General features: G+C 45.1%; 1 protein-coding gene across 4 annotated transcripts in view; it reads left to right on the top strand.

Moving 5' to 3' along the window:
* ARHGEF28 (Rho guanine nucleotide exchange factor 28) overlaps positions 1 to 20,495 on the top strand; it is a 274,573-nt gene that overhangs the window by 230,705 nt on the left and 23,373 nt on the right. For all 4 annotated transcript variants that reach the window (XM_037157034.2, XM_037157035.2, XM_053657369.1 and 1 more), the window contains 6 exons: positions 2,496 to 2,627; positions 5,916 to 6,016; positions 8,920 to 8,958; positions 9,053 to 9,100; positions 13,897 to 14,382; positions 15,793 to 16,093. In XM_037157034.2, the coding sequence (XP_037012929.2) occupies positions 2,496 to 2,627; positions 5,916 to 6,016; positions 8,920 to 8,958; positions 9,053 to 9,100; positions 13,897 to 14,382; positions 15,793 to 16,093 (1,107 nt within the window). The remainder of the gene's footprint in view (positions 1 to 2,495; positions 2,628 to 5,915; positions 6,017 to 8,919; positions 8,959 to 9,052; positions 9,101 to 13,896; positions 14,383 to 15,792; positions 16,094 to 20,495) is intronic.

The following is a 20,495-nucleotide window of genomic DNA, read 5'->3' on the forward strand; positions in this document are numbered from 1 at the left end:
CAAGGAATTGAGAAATCCAAATAGATACCTGGGAAAAGAAGGTCCCAGGCGTGGGAACAAAAGGCACAAAGGCCCTGAGGCAGGCGAGTACCCCGTTTGTTTGAGGAACGGCAAGGAGGACAGTGCAGGTAAAGTGCAGTGAGGGGCGGGAAGTGGCAGGAGGTGAGCCAGCATTAACGAGGACTCAGATTGCCCGGATGGAGGTAAGGACGTTGACTCATTCTAAGTGAGATGGGAAGTGTGGTGGGGTGTGGAGCAGAGGGTGATCTGATTCGTGGTTTAAAAGGAGCTCTCCGACTGCCATGTGGAGGGAGCATAGCAAAGTCGAGGCTGTGGCCATGGGAGTTGGTGGCCAAGGTAGGCTGGCAGAGAGTGGGAGCAGGAAGAAATGGACAAACACAAGATCTGTTTTAGAAAGAAAGCCCAAGGGACTTTCAGATGGGTTGAGAAACACTGGTGACCCTTTCATTATCTTTGATAGTATCTTTACTGAAAAAAGTCACCTGCTCTCAGTATTACCCAGTGACTTTCCCTGCCTCTCCCCATGGAAGTGGTCACTAACGCTGGGCCCCGAGTCCATCTGCTTTCATCCCTCTGGCCAACCGTGGGGTGGACGTGCTGAGAGCAGCAGGTGGACCCAGCTGCTCGAGAGAACCCAGTGCAACTGAGGTTCTGCCTGAGCCTCAGGCTGGATAATCCAACCCTTTGGCTGGCCAGCAACAGTCACACAGAGAGGTTTATTAGCCGGAGTTCTTAGCAGGGTAAGGTAATTAACCATGGAGAAAAGGACAGGCTCGTCACACACCTCGAGTTGTCTCTCTCGGTCTTTGCTCTGCCACCTGCTGTTCTTCCCTCCTTTCCCCACTTCTCTCTCTGCCTCCCGAGTTCAGTCCTCTCTCCGAGATTCTGCTTGGAGGTGTCCCCTCCTGTAGGAACTCTTTGCTAATCCCATTGGCTAACGCAGCCCTCCTGCTCTTCTGAGCTACTTACTGCTGCAGCACTTTAAAAATAACTTTATTTTTCAGTAACAGTTGACATACAATATTGTACTCATTTTAGGTGTACAGCATAGTGATTAGACACTTATGTACCTTACAAAGTGATCACACTGATAAGTCTGGTGCCCACCTGGCACCATATATAGTTATTACAATACTATATTATCAATTATATTCCCCATGCTGTACTTTATATCCCATGTAAAGTATATCCTGTTTTTATACCTGGCAATTTGTACTTCTTAATTCCTTCCCCCCTTTCACCCAGTTTCCCATCGCCCCTCCCGTCTGGTAATCATCAGCCTGTTCTCCATCTGCGAGTCTGCGTTGTTTGCTCCGATGCCTGGGTGATGGAACTCAGCACCGAGCGCGTGCTGCCTGGAGTTCTGTTCGTTGTCTGTGTCTCTTCCCCCTCCAGTCTCCAAACTCTCCTTTCTGGGTATCACATGCCCAGGAGCCCCTGGAACAGAGTAGGTTGTCGATTTGCTAAATCAAATCATTGGACACTGTTTTAGAAATATTTATCGGGTCCTGAAAATAATACGATTCCACATGCTAGTTGAAAATCTTATTGTAAATAAAAAGCTTCCTTAAAACCTTACTAGATTTTTTAAAATTTCCTTTTTTGCCACATTATTTTTATTGTCAAGTACAGGTGTCTCTATTTCCCCCACCACTCCCTCCCCACCCCAGCCACACCCGCCTGCCACCCTTGATCCTGCCCCTTTCTGGCTTTGCCCATGTGCCCTTTTCACGTGTCACTGAAAACCCTTTGGTGCTGAAAGTGCAACTTCCCTATTTCCTCCCTGGGACAACCTGATCCGGCAGGTCTCCGTGAGGCGTAGGGGTCTCGTTCTGAATGTGTGTTTGGAGAAGTACTCTTTTGAAGAATAGCCACCATATCAGAGTAGCAAGTCTTAAAACTCTAATGCCTGATGTCATATTTAAATTAATTGGATTTTTCAGTAAATCAATTCGTTTCCTGAAAGGTGCCCTTGAGGTATTTTTATACAAGCTTGTTTTTCTTTATTGGATTCTCTATCATAAAATGCTGCCTAAAGTATTGGTCTGGATTGCAGGTTGGCAAAGTTTTCCTGTGAAGGGCTGCATATAAACATTTGAGGCTTTGCAGTGCACAGACAGTTTCTGGGTCACGTTATTCTCTATGTGTGCATGCATACATACATCTGCATGTATTCTGGCCACTCTTTAAAAAAGTGAAAACCGTTTTTTTGCTCCTGGGCCATATAAAGCCAAGCGCAGGCCAAGTACAGCTGCCAGCCCCTGGTCCAGATTTAATGTACGTGCATCTACATGTGAACACACACATGGCAGGGCAAACGCAGGGTTGTAGTTGTGAGTATGCAAAACCCAGGGTTGGTTCTTGTGTTATTTATTAGTTGTTGTACTGTTTTCCATACGAACAGCTGTCAACCCACTTTTGCCCGCCCTGTATTTCTCTATTTTTAAATCTACTTCTGTTTTCCTCCTCCTAAGCTGAGAGCCTGCAGACCGCGGTGAAGGCCGCCCAGGCGGGCGACGCGTGCCAGTCCTCCGAGGAGGCCAGCGGGGGGCCGGCCCCGGCAGACGCGCCCGCCTCTCATGACGCGTCGGGACCGCCTGCTGCACGTAAGTGACCGTGCCTGTGCGGGGACCCTGCACACGCTCCCCGGAGTGTGTGGTGGTCCCCCCAAATGAAGGCAATAGCTGTGTTCCTACTTGAAGGGGTCATAATGTATTTTTTAAATTTTGAAAAAACACGGAGAATAAATACTCCTGCCTCCCTTACATGTAGTAATGACACTGTTGTACTGAGAACAGGCTTGAAGAATAGTTAGTTGGTGGGTTTCAATGCTCTGCTGTCCAGGCAGGCTGTGTGCCTTCCCCAAACTTACTGTCTCATTTTTGATATCACTTATTGAATACAGTTTTGAAAGAACTTTTCAACTTTTTTTTTTTAAGAAAGGGTCTCTGCAGTTCTTTAGAGAACAAGTCCTTTAACTTAATCTCCTGCACATCAGTGGAGAAAGCATAACTCAAAGAAGTAGGTACACACACGCATCCGAGGTTCGGTCGTGCGGGTGAAAGGGAGGACGGACCCGGACAGCACTGTGCAGAGGGAAGTAAGCGGGTCAGAGAAGAACAAGCACCACAGGACTTCACTCAGATGTGGATAAATAAACCAACAAACAGATAGAGACCCACAGACACAGAGAACAGACTGACAGCTGTCAGAGGGGAGGGAGGGTGGAGGGCTGGGTGAAAAGATGAAGGGATTAAGAAAAACAGGACAAAACTCCCAGACACAGCCAACGGTGTGATCATCGTCAGAGGGAGGGTATGGTGGGGGGGGACAGGGGAGGGTGTTGGGGGGGTAAATGGTGATGGAGGGACTTGGCGTGCTGAGCACAGTAGTGTACAGATGATGTAGAATTGCACCCCTGCAGCCTGTATGATTTTACTAACCAGTGTCACCCCAGTACATCCAACTTTTAAAAACCTTCAAAAGAAAACTGGAAAAAAAAAGAGCAGAAGTGCCCAAAGCTCCCTGATCAGTGTTGTTGTAACTTCAGGTCAGAATTAATTTATTAAAACTCTGTTCTAATACATTTTAAATAGAGAAAAATAGAATGTGGAGAGTTGATTTAGGTAACTCCTGAACCTAATTGTACTTTTATATGTATAGCGGTAAGCCAACTATTTAATTCCCCAAAGGTTACTGAGATAAGAGCATAAAAAAAGATAGTTAAAAAGTATTTTAAAATTATGCTTGGGTGGTAAAAACCATACTCCCACAAGGTCTTATATGTCTTTAGTAGCTAGAGATCGGTGGATTAAATGTCTTCCCCTGGATAATTAAGGTACATGGAAGCAGAACAGTTTTTAGTGTTTTCCCCTCTTAAGGTTGCTTTATCTAATCCTGGGTTTCTATTTTCAGAATGTGCACATATGTTTTTCATTTAAACACAGCCCCAATTCATCAGGGGAGTTGCATTGCCCTGGGTGATTTCCTTGTTAGAGAAGAGCCTCATTATGCCGTTGAGGACGTTCTATCTAAACAGGCACACAGGGCTCTGCTGCTCTCGGACTCCCCGGGACAGCTGGGGGGGAGGGTCTGTCGGGCTGGCCGGCTGCTCGGGGCCCACGGCTACACCTCCCCTCCCAGCGACCAGGCAGGGAAGCTGTTCCCGGTCGGGATCCACAGCTCCCGGACTTGGGAGAATTCCTAGGGACACCCATGACATCTGCCAGACCCCGAGAGGCTGTTGGCAGTGGTCTCCCATCAGGATCCATTCAGAGGGGCACAGGGGCGCACTGGCGGGGTCCTGTACCCCAAAGACCTACTCGGCTCTAGGCTGGGCTGGAGCAGGGGGCTGTAGGAGTTGATTCTCATATAAGGTTGATGGGGACAAAAATACCATTCCTTAGTGATGGTGTGTCCCGAAGGGTCCATTCTGGGTTTGACTTTGAGGACAGTATCTTGCTAAGTCAGGCCAGCGTCAGTCTGAGGCTGTAGACCAAGCAAGGCCCTCTGGTTTTGGTCCTTGATGGGCCCAGTCCGGTGGATGGGTGTAGTCTACTGCCTGTGAAATTCTGGAGACCCTCTTGCCCACTCTGACATGGGAGACAGGAATAGAGGATCGTGATCTGTATTCCATTCTTCTGCCTTGACTGGACTCTCCATCAGCTGCTTTCCCATCTGATGGCCCTTGTTTTTGTGGGGGGAGAAGACAAAGAGTGGTTAATTCTTTGGTAATGCTTTGGCATCTGTCCAAGTTAAGAACGGTGCCCAATAGTGGAACCAATTTTTTAGTGACAGAAAAGTCTCTGTAAGTTGTCCCTTCACTATAAGTGAACAAGCTTTGGCCGGCTTGGACAAAATGAGCTTAATTTTTAGCTAATATAATTTGAAGTTGTTTCTGCTTAAACAAAAAACTTCTTTGTAACAAAGGACTCTCATTTAAACAAAGAGGGAAAAAAGCATTTCCCTTTTATCAGAAATAAAGTTTCATGATGGCACTGGGGACAAATTATATAAAGTGTCACAATGTGAATATCTATTTCATCAGGGGCCTGACTGGACCAGCTTCCAATGGAATTCTGTGTGTGAAAGGCTTTAGAAGGTTGTTTTAATCAGTGTAAGCTGAGCAGAGTGTGAGTTTAACTGAGTTCATAGAAATAAAATCCCACCAACAGAGATTTAATGAATGGGGTGAAATCCATAGGTGGTACTTAAAAATATTTCTGGACTAGAAATATTTCTGTGTTTTTATAGGTTAAATATGTAGCAGTTTTAGTATTGTAAATTTAGCGCATAAACAAGAGTTGGGAGGAAAAATCCACTCGGAAATTATTTTTAAAAATCAGTTAGTTAGAGATAGGGACAGTGAGGTCACGAAGGACCTCACTGAGCAGCCACCTTCCCCTGCTCAGAAGGATGACCCGCTCCTGCCCCTCCCTCCCGAGCCTGGTTTGTGGCCTGCTGTCTCCACCGGCCACCAGGGGGCCCTCCGCAGACCGGTCCTCCAGCCGGCTTTGCCCCACACGCCTGTTCTCAGCCCGGCCCTCCCCAGGTGGCTTTTCCCTGTGAGGTGAAAGTGGGATGCAGAGCCCCCCCTTTCCATTTCACCACCTGCACACGACCACCCCTCTACAAGAAAAGAAGCAAAATAAAAAGATGGGCGGTAATTGATGCCATTTGTCAGTCTGGTGTCTGTTAGCCTGTACGCTCCCTGGGGGCAGGGTCTCCACGTTGCTCTGTGCTGTGGAGGCACCTCATAGGAGAATGTCCGATGCGTGTGGTTTTATGGTGCTCGTTATTGGGAACCATGGGTCGGCTGGGGACAGGAGAGCCCAGTCCAGTGGCTGATGTGTGACCATGTCCTTTTTGTCTCTGTCTCAACGGCGTGCTTCCAGCACTAGTCACGGAAGGGACAGGAGGAAGAGGCTGTTGGGATGTGGATTCCGGGACCCAGGGTGTGGGAGCTGACTTGGCGGTCTCTGACGCAGGGGAGAAGGTATTGTGAACCGATTTGTTAGCAAATGGCCCCGGTTGCTGTGTGTAATGAAATAACCTCAGGTCCTGGTCTGTCCACGGCCAGACCAGTATGTGTTTTCCTGAATTGTTCTCAAGTTTAATATTCATGTGTATACTTTCTGATTTCTTCTTAAGATGTTCTTGATTTTTCTATACCATCTGGGTGTAAACAAAGAAACACTTGAAAAGTTATTAAAAAGATTTAAACCTCAGTGTTTACTTGTGTGTCTGCACTCTCTGCTGGTCTCACTTCCCCTTTCTGTGCTGAAGCCCTGGCTTTCACCCACCACGCTGAGCAGCTCTTGGCCGAGGCGGGGCCTGGGGCCTTGGTGCGACCTGGCACTGGAGCAGCAGAAATAGTTCTGATGTGGGAATATCGCTTCTGTCTTTCTCTCTTTCTTTCTTCTTGGGGCCTTTTCTTTCTTGACATTCTATCCATGTAAGTTACAACACTCTCTTCTGAAAACTAAATGTGGGAGACTTCCTATCAACTTCCAGTGAAGCTGAGCCATCAGAACAGGGGTAGGAGCGCGGCTCTGGGAGGCGGCCACTGGGCCTCCCCAGGGCCGCCCGGGCTCGGGGGTTGCGCTGTGTCTGGGGCCGAAGGAGGTGAGCGGCCACATACCAGCACATGTCAGCGTGGGGAGTGGCATGTGTCAGATCTTTGTCTTCGTTGCATCTTATGTGTATTTTTTGTATAAATATACAAATGACTGAGAAACCAAATCCAACGATAGTTTTTAAATCCATGGGAAAAAATGGCTGTGGTTGAGTGTTTAAAATGCCATAGGCTGAAACAAAAATAGGAATTCAGTATTTTCCTCCACTTATTCCAACTGTGCGCCTTCTAACTTCTTTCTTTTAAAAACCCTTCCTGCTCTCCATCCTTTTCAGTGGAGCCTTCACTCTGCAGTTCGTAGCTCCCAACTGCTTCTACTTTATTAGAGAAAGGAAGGGGGAGCAGGGTGCTTACTAATACGTTTCTCTTGGTGGGACGCTGCCTCCCACCCCTAAAGTCTTTCCTTCCGTGATGCAGTCACAGGTAAGTGAGATGAAGTGTCCGGCTGCCTCTTTGGACGAACCTGTCTGGGAAATTTGCCATTAACAAGGCGTTTTGATAAACTAAATGAACTGACAGATGAGGCAAGATCACTTGAAATTAAACTTTCAAAAATATACAATGGATATTTTATAATTAAAGTTCTTAATAAGGTAAGGGTTTTTAAAAAAATTTTCTAAAGAATTAAAAAAATTAAATTTGTTACCCAAATGACAAAATATCCTGAGTGAAATTACCGACTGTAGCTATCTAAATTGACCACTAGGTGGCGGGCCAACTCCATTAAAAATATGATGTTAAACATTCCTGTCTTGTATCAAACCTGGTGTGGTTCTTGGAAATAAGGAACCACACGTAGCATAACTCAACTCATTTCCATGTTTCCAATTTTTATAGAATATAAAAATTATATATCAAACAATCTTTTTATTACAAAAACCGTGGAGTGTGGAGCAAGAACAGAACCAGAAATGAGAGAATTCCGAAGCGCACCACAGAAGGGCGGTTCTTATCCCCCATTGTCTTTCAGGGGGTTGAGAACAGATCTGATGACCCTCAACTTCGTTTTTTTCCCCATCCTTTATCCGTCCTCTGGAAGAGGTGCTGGCTAATAATGTGGTTCATGGGCAGTGTGAGGGAAGCGATCTGGCGAGGCCATCAAGGCATCGTCAGCAGCCTGAAGTGATTAACAAGCCCAGTGTCACCTGAGCACTGGCAGCTGTGGTGTCATTTAAAGCTGCTCAGACGAGAGCAGTGGGAGACTGGAGGCTCCTGGAAGGCAGGGAGTCTGCTGACCTTCCATGGCACTAGGTGTGGAATACACGCTGGGTGCCACATACTTTCTGTACAGTGGAGTGAGCATCTGTTCCATGCAGGTTTGTGGCTAGAGCAGTGAGTACCCAGATGAAATGCTGCTCTTGGTTGGCTTACATCCTAGTGAGAAAAGACGGCCAATAAATGAATAGACAGATGTTCACCTAAACTCTGGAAACTGGAAACCCCATGTCCCCCCGTGCCCCTAATGTGTGGGTAGAGAGACCCCATTCCCCAGGGGCATTGGGTCCCTGGTGGCCTCATTCAAGGCCTCTGCCGACGGTGGTTCTGTGAGGCGGTCTCGGAGAGTCAGTGAGCTCTGAGAGGTGGAATCCAGAGCAGGCCAGCTGAGTGCTCCCCTTTGGGCTGCCTGTGGGTGATCTCCCTAAATCATCTGGGTGTAAACAAAGAAACACTTGAAAAGTTATTAAAAAGATTTAAAACTCAGTGTTTATTTGTGTGTCTGCATTCTCTGCTGGTCTCACTTCCCTTTTCTGTGCTAGAAGGGACACTTTCCCTCACTGTCCCTTCCAGCGGCCTCTGGGCCTGCTTTCTTCTGCCTGTTTGGACTTTGCGCCTCTCAAAAACTGAGACAGGAGCTCGAGACCAGGCCTGATGTTCTCCAGCTTCCAAGTCTGGCCTGGGAGACAACCTCAAGCCCGGCACAAGGAGCTCACTGTATAGTGTGGTTTGTGCAGGGCAAACACTGTCACTTACTGAGAGTGTGCGGCGTGTCCTCACCATGCTCCCTCGTTGTTTTAGGGAATGGTTGGGTGAGAAGAAGCCGCGCTTCTCAATGCTGAGTTTGCTCAGAGGGGCTTTCATTAAGTGATGGTTCATTTGTACAGGCTTTGATTTTGGGGGATAGGGGGTTGGGGACAGAGTCACTACAGAGGAGTTTAGGGAGAGTGCAGTGATTTACCCGAGGTCATATTTTTGGGGACACTACAATGCAGCTTTTCAAAAGTAGAGTGATTACTCATTTTCTTATGTTTTTTTATGTATTTTAGGTGGATTATAGAAGTTTTCCAGGTTCCTCACAGTCAGAGGTGAGCTAAGCATACCTTACCTATACTGCCATCCTCTATTTGTGGATAATAAATGCTTTTTCAAGAATTTGACACTTAGGATCTTATTTTTCAGATTATACAAGCAATACAGAATTTAACCCGTCTCTTATATAGCCTTCAGGTAACTACACTCCTCTAATTTTTGACCTTGTGAATGTTTCTCTTAATGTAATTCACTTTATTTGATGATTCCCAGATTTTAAAAATTAGAACACTTGCGAGGCAGTGAAAGATGTTAAAAGGTGCCAGCCCCCACCGTAACTCAGCGAGATGTGTTGAACTTTGCCTGGTTTCGTAATCACGAGGCAGCACCACTGCCACATTGTACACCAATCTCTTCTGAAACCATAAAACAGTTCATATCTTTGAAAAATGCTGGTGACTGGGACCTGGCTGGAAGTTTACAATGAAACTCTTAGATGAGTGTAGCATGACTTCACATTTTCTGGTGAAAACTCAAATTCACACCTAAACTTTGTTCACTTCCACATGTTGGCCTTAGGCCATTAGAGCAGTTAAATGATTCATGTACTCCTTCATTCTTTTGTTTGTTCATCCACCCAGCATTCACCGGGTGTTCTGTCTATCCAGGCGCCACGCAGTGGGCTGAGCATCTGGAGGCAGAGGACCACAAAGCCTGCTGCCAAGTGACTTGCTGTCAAATGACTTGCAAAGACAGGCTTAGCCATCGCGGTTGTGTTTAGGATTATAGGTTGCAATGGTCCCTTAGGCCAAATACAAGAAAGGCTGCATACATCTAATTGCTTAATTTGTGGATTTAAAAAATATCTTTAAATGATATCAAAGCCATGGTTGTATTGCAGATAAATTTGTAGAAAAATCGGAGGATACAAATCAGTAAAGTAAAATGACTCATGATTCTATAGAAAGGATTATTATCGTCAGCTTGGCACGCCCCCCGCCTGTTTTCTAGAGTCATTTTGCCCGGAGTCTCGCAGCCCGCACCTCTCTGTGTTGTCAGCCATCATTCTATAGCACAAGTTTAATGGTTGTGTAAGGTCCACGGGATGCATGCAGCTCCTCACAGTTTACACTTCTGTATTAATGCCACTCTCGTGATGGCCTTGCACACCAATTTCTTTGGACATTAGTCTGTGTTTCCTTAGGGTCAATTACGAGAATTTTTTCTTTAGTTTTTTAGTAGACATTGCCAACATAATCAATCAACACCCCTTTCTACTTGTCAGTTTGAAAATTGGTCAAGGTATCTAGTTATTTTAATTTTAATTTGATTACTGTTAATATTCAGCTTTTCCCCTACTGGTTTATTACCAATCGTACTTCCTATTTCATACCTGTTGAATAGTAAAAGAAAATAAAATTAAGTCTGATTTTTAAGTCTTCACCAGAAAAAAATGTGAAGCCATACTACATTCGACATTTTCTTACTTGCGCTTCAGCCGGCAGGACTTCTTCCTCTCATGTTGTACCGGGCATGTTCTTGTCCTGGCACCAGCGCCTTCGCTGTCACGGTTTTAGGTTACCCTTCCCGGAATGACAGTGCCACTGGTCTCCTCTGGTTCCTTTTCTATGCTTATCTGCATGTTCTTTCCTAAGAGCTTTGGAATTACCGACAAGTTTCTTATCTTTCTACCAAGACTGTTAGAGTCTCATTATACAGGGTGGGGCAAAAATAGGCCTCCAGTTGTGAGTATGCAAAACAGAGTTTATTCTTGTATCATTATTTATTCATTATTTGGTGTTTTTCCACACAAACAACTAACTAGAAACCTACTGTTGCCCCACCCTGTATTTATGAATTCAACTGGGGAGAATTGGCACCTTTGCAATAATTAGTCCTCTTTTCTGAGAATGTATTGTTGTTCATCTTTTATTTTATGCTGTTCTGGGAAACTGTGATTATCTTCATGTAGGTACTGTGTTTTGTTTTGTTTTTGCTGAGTTTATTCCCAGATAATTGTCTCTTTGTTCCCATTGTGAATGGAATTTTTTTTTTTACTGTGTTTCCCCAGTACTGGTTACAGATAATAAGGATGTTGATTTTTATGTATATTTTGTAATTGGCTACTCATCATTGAATTTTTTGTTTTAATAGGTTTTCTGTTAATTCTTTGGCATATTCCAGATAGAAAGTAAAAATTTGAAAATGATGTTATGACTATTTTTCAATAATTGTATCAGTTTTATTTTCTTGGCTTACTGCTTTCGCCAGAACTTCTGAAAATATATTAAATAATGGTGGTAGTAGTGAGCATTCTTGTCTTGTCCAAAATTCAGTGGCAATGCCTTTACTGCCTTGCACTAGTCATGCTGGTCAGGGGCAGACGTTCTTAGAGACTGGATTTATCATGTGAAATAAAAAGCCTTTCAGCTCTGAGAGGGGGTGTGTTTTGAGTGTAGCTCGTTAACTCTGGGGAGATGAAAACATTGAGCCCCCCCCTCGTCCTGCCCGTCCTGATGGAAACACTGCCAGAGTCCTGTCTGGTCTTTTTTTAAAAAACATTTTATTTATTTATATTTTTAGAGAGAGGGGAAGGGAAGGAGAAAGGGTGGGAAAGAAACATCCATGTGTGGCTGCTTCTCATGTGCCCCCTACTGGGGACCCAGCCTGCAACCCAGGCATGTGCCCTGACTGGGAATCAAACCAGTGACCATTTGCTTCACAGGCCCGTGCTCATCCCACTGAGCTACACCAGCCAGGGCTGTTCTTTTCAACTTGGATTGCAGCCCTATGTGGATTCAAGATTCAGAAAGGCTAGGGCAACCTACCTAAATGACCTAACTTTTGCAGCTCATTAGGTTGAAACAACGTAAGTCTCTTCCCCAAAGTTTTGAGTTGGTATAAGGATATAGGCTCTGAGAGATTTCTGTTCGTGGCAGTCCTCTCTTTCCAAGCTGAACTTCTCATGCATGACCGAAGTTTTTACCCAAGCATTTTTGAATCAGAAGAAAGTGAAATTTGATCTCTGCATTAGGAGAGCAGAATCAGAGATGAGGTGTAGGCAAAGCAGAAAGGAAAGGCCACAGAGTCACTCCAGCAAAGAAGAGTTAAGAGAGTGAATTGGGAATTTCCCTGAACTTGAGAAGCAAAGGCTGTTCTCTAATGATCAACATTAAGTGTGAAAATAAATACTATCCAATCTTCAAATCCCACCTCTATGCAGAGAAGAGCGTGGCCTTCTCCCAAACGTTGAATTTGGCAGCACTTAGTCCAACAGTAACCCTTATATGAGAGCTGTCATTGCCTATGATAGTCTTGACATGTAAAATACTGGATTTTTGTTTGTTTTAGTATACTGATGCCCTTAAGATTCATTAGAATTAAATGATGACGTATAGTCTACAGTTTGTTTACCCAGGCCCTCAAAGTCCCGAATGACTTATTATTTCATATTTAAAGATTGAAGTAATTAGTATCTGCTCTGGCTGGAGTGGCTTAGTGGATTGAGTGCTGGTATGGGAACCACAAGGTGGCCAGTTTGGTTCTTTGTCAGGGCACATGCCTGGGTTATGGACCAGCTCCCCAGCTGGGGGCAGATGAGAGGCAACCTGTGGATCTCTAACACATTGATATGTCTCTCCCTTTCTTTCTCTCCCTCCCTTCCCCTCTCTAACAATAAATAAATAAAATCTTTAAAAAGAAACTAGTATCTATTCTTAATGATTGTTCTCTTTATAATAACTTCTAAAAGACATGAATTAAACATTTATGTGAATTTGAAATTTCGAGAATTCTTTTCAAGTTGAAAAATATGAATTTTATTTCAAAAGACCCCAGCGAATACATTTTTAAATCTTATTCCAAGACAATAACCAACTTAAATACACCTATGCCCTAGTTTTTAACCTTCAAAAATTGGGAAACTGCTTTTCTCACAAAGAGCTACCAATGGTCAAGTCCCCGTCTCTCCAGCATCTGTTGCACGGATAGTTTTAAAAATTCTTAGGGAGGGAAAATGTGAATTTATCCCTAGGAGAGTGATAATTTTTCATAATGAGTCAAAACGCACGCAAACCCCCAGTACGTGGCCATTTCCGGTCTGGTCCTCTGTGCTGCTCTGCACTTTAAGTGGGAACTTTTAAAATTAAAAGCTTCCAAGGGCATTCACAGAGGGTTTTTTTTGTTTTGTTTTGTGGAATCCTTCCAAATCTTGGCAATTATTTTCTGTGATGATGCCAAAGTTTTCATAGGCAGATACCGTAACTCAAACTGTTTTTTTAATCTAGTTGGTAATGTCCTCTGGGCTTTAGAGTATCTGTGTTTCCTTAATCATTGCTGCCTCCTGTTACCAATCTATTAAATGAATCTCAGCTCGGTGTTCTATGCAGGCCCTTCCAGCTCTGCTGCAAAGAAACAGCAGTAACGAGACTAACTTTACCTCTTTCTTATCCTAAATGTGGTATCAGCGGCTAGTCCTGGGCATTAGGCTGCAAACAGATCACTTACTGAAAGTGGACAAGTGATTGACTTTTATTGTTGTGTCTTCGTAGACGTAACGCAGCTTAAGTAATTCCTGGTTGGAGACTCAGATAGAGGAGACTACCAGTTTGTATGGGTTCTTAGCTTCTCATGAATTCCGCAGGAGGCATGAGACAAAGAATAGGAATGCAGTCTTGTGAATTTATGTACTGAATTCTTATTCTGAAGGTTTGCTTATGTAATATCTAAAACCCAGCAATAAACCCCATTTCCAAAAGTAGGGGAGGGGGTGCTTTTGTGCTTTAGTTCTTTTGGTACAAATTCCCAGGCTGTACCCCTGGGAAATGCAGACAAACAGATGTGAAGTGCAGAGGCCGGTCTTTGGGGTCACTTAGCAAAAGGGCAGCAAGCACAGGAGAAAATAGTTGGGTGGTGGCTTTTGCATTGAGAGGTAGTTCCAGCCCCATGTGGGAACAACATGGAAGTCTTTCCCTTTTTCCTCTCTGCTCTGCCAGGCCGCCTTGACCATTCAGGACAGCCACATTGAGATCCACAGGCTGGTTCTGCAGCAGCAGGAGGGCCTGTCCCCTGGCCCCTCTTTGCGAGGCAGCCCTTTCCTGGACCAGGACAAGTCCCGCAACCTGGAGAAGCAGCGAGAGGAGCTGGCCAACATCCCCAAGCTGCAGCACCAGTTCCAGCAGGACCAGCGGCGCTGGCATCGCAGGTGCAACCTGCAGCGGAGGGAGCAGGAGGCCAGGGAGAGCCGGCTGCAGGAGCGTGAGAGGGAGTGCCAGTCGCAGGAGCAGCTGCTGCGGAAGAGCCGCGGGGAGCTGGACCAGCAGCTGCGGGACTACCAGCAGGACCTGCAGCGGCTGCGGGAGGGCCAGCGCCAGGTGGAGAGGGAGCGGGAGCGGGTGCGCGCCCAGCAGAGCCTGCTGTGCAGCTGGAAGCACTGCCGGCAGAGCAGCCTCCCCGCGGAGCTCCCTCCCGGAAGCACGGAGGTACGATCTCCCGCCCTCTGGTGTGCTCCCAGGCAGAGTCCAGGGCAGCTTCTCCAAAGACGGGTTCACTCATGGCCATCCTGTCTCTCTGCTTCTTGTGCGGGCGCTCACAGGAGTTACTCAGTAGGCAGGTACCAGAAGCTGGGGACGTTCAGGACCATGAGTGTGCATCTTGATTTGAAATAGGGACACCAGAAAGGCCCAGGCCCTGTTGGATCATGGCTCATGGTGTACTGAGTCGCCATTACCCAGAGAAGGAAGCCAGAGTGGAGCCTTCCCGGTCAGAGGAAGCTTTCCCTGGAGGCACAGCACCCCAGCATGCTGTCCTTCCCGCAGGCGAGGCCTCTCCACGTGCTCCGGTCTTGGACTTGTGTACAGGTGTACCGCTTAGCAGATCTGTTGGCTACTAATGTGCAGTGTGGGTCCTGAATTTAGCAAGTCAAACCCTGTCCTGTTATTCCAAGCTTATGCTCTTTGTGTCCATCCGATGTAGTGAATTCACACTCCCCGTTCACTAATAATGGTTGACATGAGTGCAGAGATTAAGGGCTGGGCAGACAGAGCCCTTTCAGGAGATTCTGTGTTCCACTTGCACCCTCTCTAACCATCCTCGCCAAGTCCGTTTGTCCCAGGAGTTTACTTTTCTGTACTGTGTGCACATATCAGCTTTTTACTGATAAGTACATGAAGTTGTAAAAGTTGATTAGCTCATAGGAAATATCTGTTGAGCCCTGGTTGGGGGAGTCAGCTGGTTGGAGCATCATCCCAGACATCAGAAGGGTGTGGGTCTGACCCCCATCGGGGCACGTTCCTAGGTGTTGGGTTTGAGCCCCAGTCAGTGTGTGGGGGAGGCGGCCCCTCCGTGTTTCTCTCTCACGCTGATGACTCTCTCTCTTTCTCTTCCCCCCACCCCCACATCCCTCTCTAAAATCAGTAAATGGGTGCAGATTACATCCTTGTAATGGGTAAAATGGGTTACATCCTTGGGTGCGGATTTAAAAAAAAAAAGATCTGTGGTGTCTGACTTTCCTTTCAAGTTGGCTAAATTATACTTATTGCGAATACATATATGCATGAATATGTTTTCAGCTTTTTTATTTAGCAAAAGTTAGATAAAATGCTACCCTCTCAAAAAAGTGAAAACATTTGAATGCAGAGAGCACTACTGCTTGTTTTATAGTTTGTTTATTTTTTAAGCTATGCCATGCCAGCAAATTGAAGTTTTGGGTGCTGGCTCATTGCAAAGGGGATGCAAGGAAGAAGTCAGTGGTAATATTCTTCTTGACTTCGTTCTTATTACAGTGCTGACTGATAAATTCTATTGGGAATAAATACTTTGTAAAACTTGTTCAAATGCCTGGAGAAATTATTGTGTGTGTGTGTTTTTTTTCTTTTAATTTTCTTACTCAGGTCATGGAACTTAATCGATCCGAGAGTTTACAAATTGAAAATTCACTCTTCCTCAATGACGCTTTAGCACAAATGTCATTTAACACTTTCAACAAACCAGCTCCATCAGCCCTCCGCCAGGATGCCACTTACCCCCTCGATACAGCGAATCCTGACTTGGCAAGGACTAGTACACCTCAAGTAGACCTCAAGACGGACATTCCTCCGGCCTCGGGTGTCAACCATGAACTGTGGACAGCCGCGGAGCCCTGCCACCGGACACCCCCTCTCCACCAAAGCAGCGAGGATCCTTGTAAAAATGGTAATTAACACTTTAAGCATCATCTGTGCAGTTTCAGCAAGCAGCGGTGTCTCTGAATGGTTGGCTCTCCTTTAGAGTGAATCAGTGTGGGCCGTAGAACGGGAATGCATCAGTGCTGGTGGGCCGACGTTTGTGGCATAAGCTTTTCTTTGGGGAAAACCTGGGGACGGCCATCACTCTGAGTAGCTGGACAGGCCCAGCCATGGCCGGAGGGCCCACAAGCCGCCAGCAAGTCAGGGTCGGACAGGGTTTCCAGGCCTGTGGGTTAAATGAGAACCTTCTCCTAAAAGTGGAGCAACTTGGTATTTATTCCTCACAGTAGACCCTGCCACGTCCAGATACAAGTATTTGTTGGCTCTCAGACATAAAAGATAGGGACAGGCTTTGTGGTCGGACTTTACTGTCTATCAGGGCAATTTCCTGGAACGTTTGTAAAACCTGTGCTGCTATTAAACACCCACAATGAAACTGTTAACATTATTTGTCATTGTAAAAGAAAGTGTTGTGTCTCCATAAGTACCTCGTAATAACACAATTTGCTAATCCCATTAAAGCATTTGCCAAATATCAATGAAAGGCAGCTCCAGTTACCAACTCCCCATGCATCCAAATGATTTAAATTTAAGTCTATTATAAATTGTTTTCTGTGGGGTATGAGGTAGGGCATGAGAAGAACTCGAAACCTCTCTACCAAAAAACAGATGGCATGCAATAGAATAAACAAATGGCTGGCCACGTGATGCGAAATAAATCACCAACTGCACAGTTTCAGAAACATAAAACAATCAGCAGCATAGAGACCTTCAGGACTGTGCACAGATTTGCTTCCGTGCTCAATGCGTAGTCTTAGCTTGTCAGTGGGAGAATTTTTCAACAGTGGAAAGTTTTAAAGATATTTAGCTTTTACAAATTATTATTACTAATCTAAAAGATGTTGATTTGTAGTCATGGATAATTCGTTATGGTCACTGCTATAATGTCCTTTCTTGTCAGCATACAGGAGAGAATGAAATAGTACTTTACAGTATCATTTCATATATTCTTTACATACAAACAGATACAATGAAATAGTTCATTGGGATGAAATAAAATGAAGAGTCAGGAAGAAGTTATAAAATGTAACCACTTTCATGCACTATTTTGCAACTTTGGTCCAGGGGAGGCCGCGCTGCAGGATTGCCTTCTCTAGGTGCGTGTTGCTTTGCTGTCTTGGTTCCTTAACGGGCTGTTTCCAGCACCGCAGATGCTTTTGTCAGTGTGGCTTTGCAAACTGGCTGTGGTGTAATTCAAAAACTCAGTTTGAGTTAAAGCACATTCAGCTTTTGTTTAAAGAAGTACTCCTCGCATGCTTTTTTTATATCTCCCATCTCTTACTGCTGCCTCGTGCTTCCAACTAGAAAGCTTTAAACATTTGGCAGCACACTTGCAGGAGATAGAGAATGTACTGAGGAAATAAACAGTGATTATATACAAAAGCAGTCTCTCCACATGTAAGGAATTAGACCTAGCCCAGCAAAATGCTGACAGAAAGTACTCTGGCTTCCAATAGTGTGTGTCCAGTGCGGGCCGGGGCCGGGGCCGCACAGAGCATTGATGGAGGAGAGGAACATCAGCTGCAGCCTGAGTCTCGTAGGAACACCCTGGTGTGTGTAAGAAGGGATTAGATCAGAAATGCAGTGTGTGCTGTTCCGGCTGGAGTTTTGCAACTACTTGAAAAACCCTGTTTCTGTTTGTTTACTTAAGCATGATAAGGACTTCCTGGAGGAGAGAAAAGAAAGAGATTAGGAGGTGATAGGGAAGTGGAATAAAAATTGGATATATATTATTAAGGGGCTTGTCAGGGCCAGATAAAATTGTTCCAACCCTGCCAGCGCCTCCACAGCTCCTACAGTTGAAAGGAGCACAAAGTAATCCCCTGATGTTGGTCTTCGCCAGGCCGGGCCAGTGCCTTCCCCGAGTGCTGGGGTGGGGTGGGCGCGGGGCTGGGAGAAGCAGGAGGGGCGTGTGCGGGGGCGGGGACAGTCCATGTGCTGGAAGCAAGGACAGTGCAGTGCCATCGTCCCCTGCTTTCACTCTTGGCTGCTGAATGTTCAGGTGAGTGGCCACCTGGGACCCCGGCTGAGGACCCATAGGTCACAATATTCTACCTAATAAAACCTGTCTCTAATACTTTTTCCTTTATTTTTTATTGTATTTTTCCCCATTATCATTTACCCCCCTTTGTCTGTAATGTTCTTGGCTGGTGTTTTGTCCAATGTGCGTTTAGCCGCGGTTTCATTAATGCCGCACTGAAGATCCCACCTGTGGGCCAGCCCTGAGGTCGGCCGCCCCTGGGCAGCTCCTTAGGGGTTGGCACAGGTCACACGGGACCAGCTCAGATCAGCAGGAACATGACTTTCTGGAACAGTGTAAGCCAGATGGAAAAAATTGTCTGTAAATAAAATTCTCAAATGTGTTTAGCTGTCACCTCGACTGGAATTTTCATCGGTTTGTTCCACCCGTCCTCACCAGATGCTTCGCTGAGCTCCCTGCGCTCTGGTTGTTGGTGTTTGAATTGCCTCTCACCTCCGCTGACACCCACAGTTATATGGCACCAAGTTTCAAGCACCGTCCTGGGGTTTTACATGGAGAGACTCATTTAATGCAGTAATGCATTGAGGTGGTTCTGTTGTTTCCATCTGAGAGGGAACACTGAGGCCCAGAGAAGGTCGGAGACTTGTCCAAGGTCACAGAGCTACTAAGTAGCAGAGCCAAGGATGGGAGTGGGGAACAGGACTCTGGCGTCCATGTTCTTTACCTTCACACCAGGAACTGTTGACTCCTAGAAAGTTGTTTGGAATTATGCTTGTTAAAGAAGTAGTGGGAGTAGAAATAGAATAAATCCTGTTGCAATGCCTAGCAGGGTGTTCACGAGTAGGAGCCAGGGTGGTGGTAGTTCTCTTTCCCTCCTTTCCTTGAATATCACCATTTGGAAAACACTCCCGAACCTTTGGGATCGCGGTGGGCAGTGCGTGTGGCTTCTGAGTATCTGCAAGGATCATAAATGCCCTTTAGTGCCTCTCTTCCCGGAAGACACTTTGTCTTAAGGATAGTGTCTCTAATGATAGCCCCATGGGATCTGTAAATGTTTTTTGAAGTAGCATTTTAAAGAACTTTACTCCCCAGTTTTGGAAGTTGTTTCATGAACAAAATTATTGGATATTTGAACTTTAAATTCAAAGTGCTGTTTGGTTTTATTTATAGAGGAAGAGGTGGTTGGTTTAAGAACTTAATCTGCACACCTCTGAGGGACACTAGCCAAGAGTACAGAAAATGTGAATTTATTTAAACAATATAGTCCCTGTAGGGCGATTGCTGTGTAATTGGCCCCATGAAATGTTCAACTCCATTACTCTTCTTAAAGGTAAAACAAACAAATAAACACTTTATTCCTATGAGTTCTTTTTCTTCTAGTTTTAGAATTCTAGCACTATTTAGGCAATGCATCTATTAGTTTATGATGATTGTATATTTTATTAATCAACAGAAGAAACCCTTAGAAGGGTGTCCAGCCCGCAGCCCACAGGCTAAATGCGGCCCAGGATGGCTATGAATGGGGCCCAACCGAAAATTGTAAATTTACTTGCAACCTTTTTTTGCTCATTGGTTTCCATTAGTGTTTGTGTATTTACTGTGTGGCCCAAGACAACTCTTCTTCCAGTGTGGCCCAGAGATGCCAAAAGGTTGCACACCTCTCGCTATGAAAAATAACCTGAAATCTTCTTAGTCCCCATTTCAGTCATATTTCTGTCTGTACCTCAGTATTCACAGGTTATCGTAAAAAGTTTCTCTCAAATGTAGTTACAGCCTTAGGTGTTGCCATACCTGTGATAAAATTTAAATCAAGAGCCAAAGTTTATGAGTTAGTCATGTAGATGTTAGAAAAAGATAATAACTTTATTATCTTTGAGTTCTAAAAGACTGTTTCCCTTTACTACATATAGAATCTGGTGCCCACCAAAATATTTTCAAAATCTAAAGCATTGTGTTCAGAATATTTCATCTTGGCAGTGATTTAAAAAATATATAGAGACAGCTGTGTTAAACTTTAAGTGACACTTTTTTACATATGGAAAGAAAATAGGAAATTTCTCAATGAAATGCAATGATGTAGTTAGTATTTAAGTAAGTCTTTATGAAGTGAGTACATGATAATTTCTGGTGTTTTACAAATATTCCATAATTCTGAAGCGGCGCCTTATTTATGTGATCTGTGTGGAAAGCAGCTTTGCCAAAGACCTCTAGGCAGTTTCCCATAAAACTGAAACTGGAGTTAGATACTATGAACTCCAGTGACAAAGGTGTTTTTGAAAAGGGGGGTGGATTAGTCCGCTAGGGCTGCCATAATAATGTACTGTAGCCC

Source organism: Artibeus jamaicensis, unplaced genomic scaffold (genome assembly GCF_021234435.1).
Source record: "Artibeus jamaicensis isolate MK-2021 breed Jamaican fruit bat unplaced genomic scaffold, CSHL_Jam_final scaffold_369, whole genome shotgun sequence".
Taxonomy (NCBI): domain Eukaryota; kingdom Metazoa; phylum Chordata; class Mammalia; order Chiroptera; family Phyllostomidae; genus Artibeus; species Artibeus jamaicensis.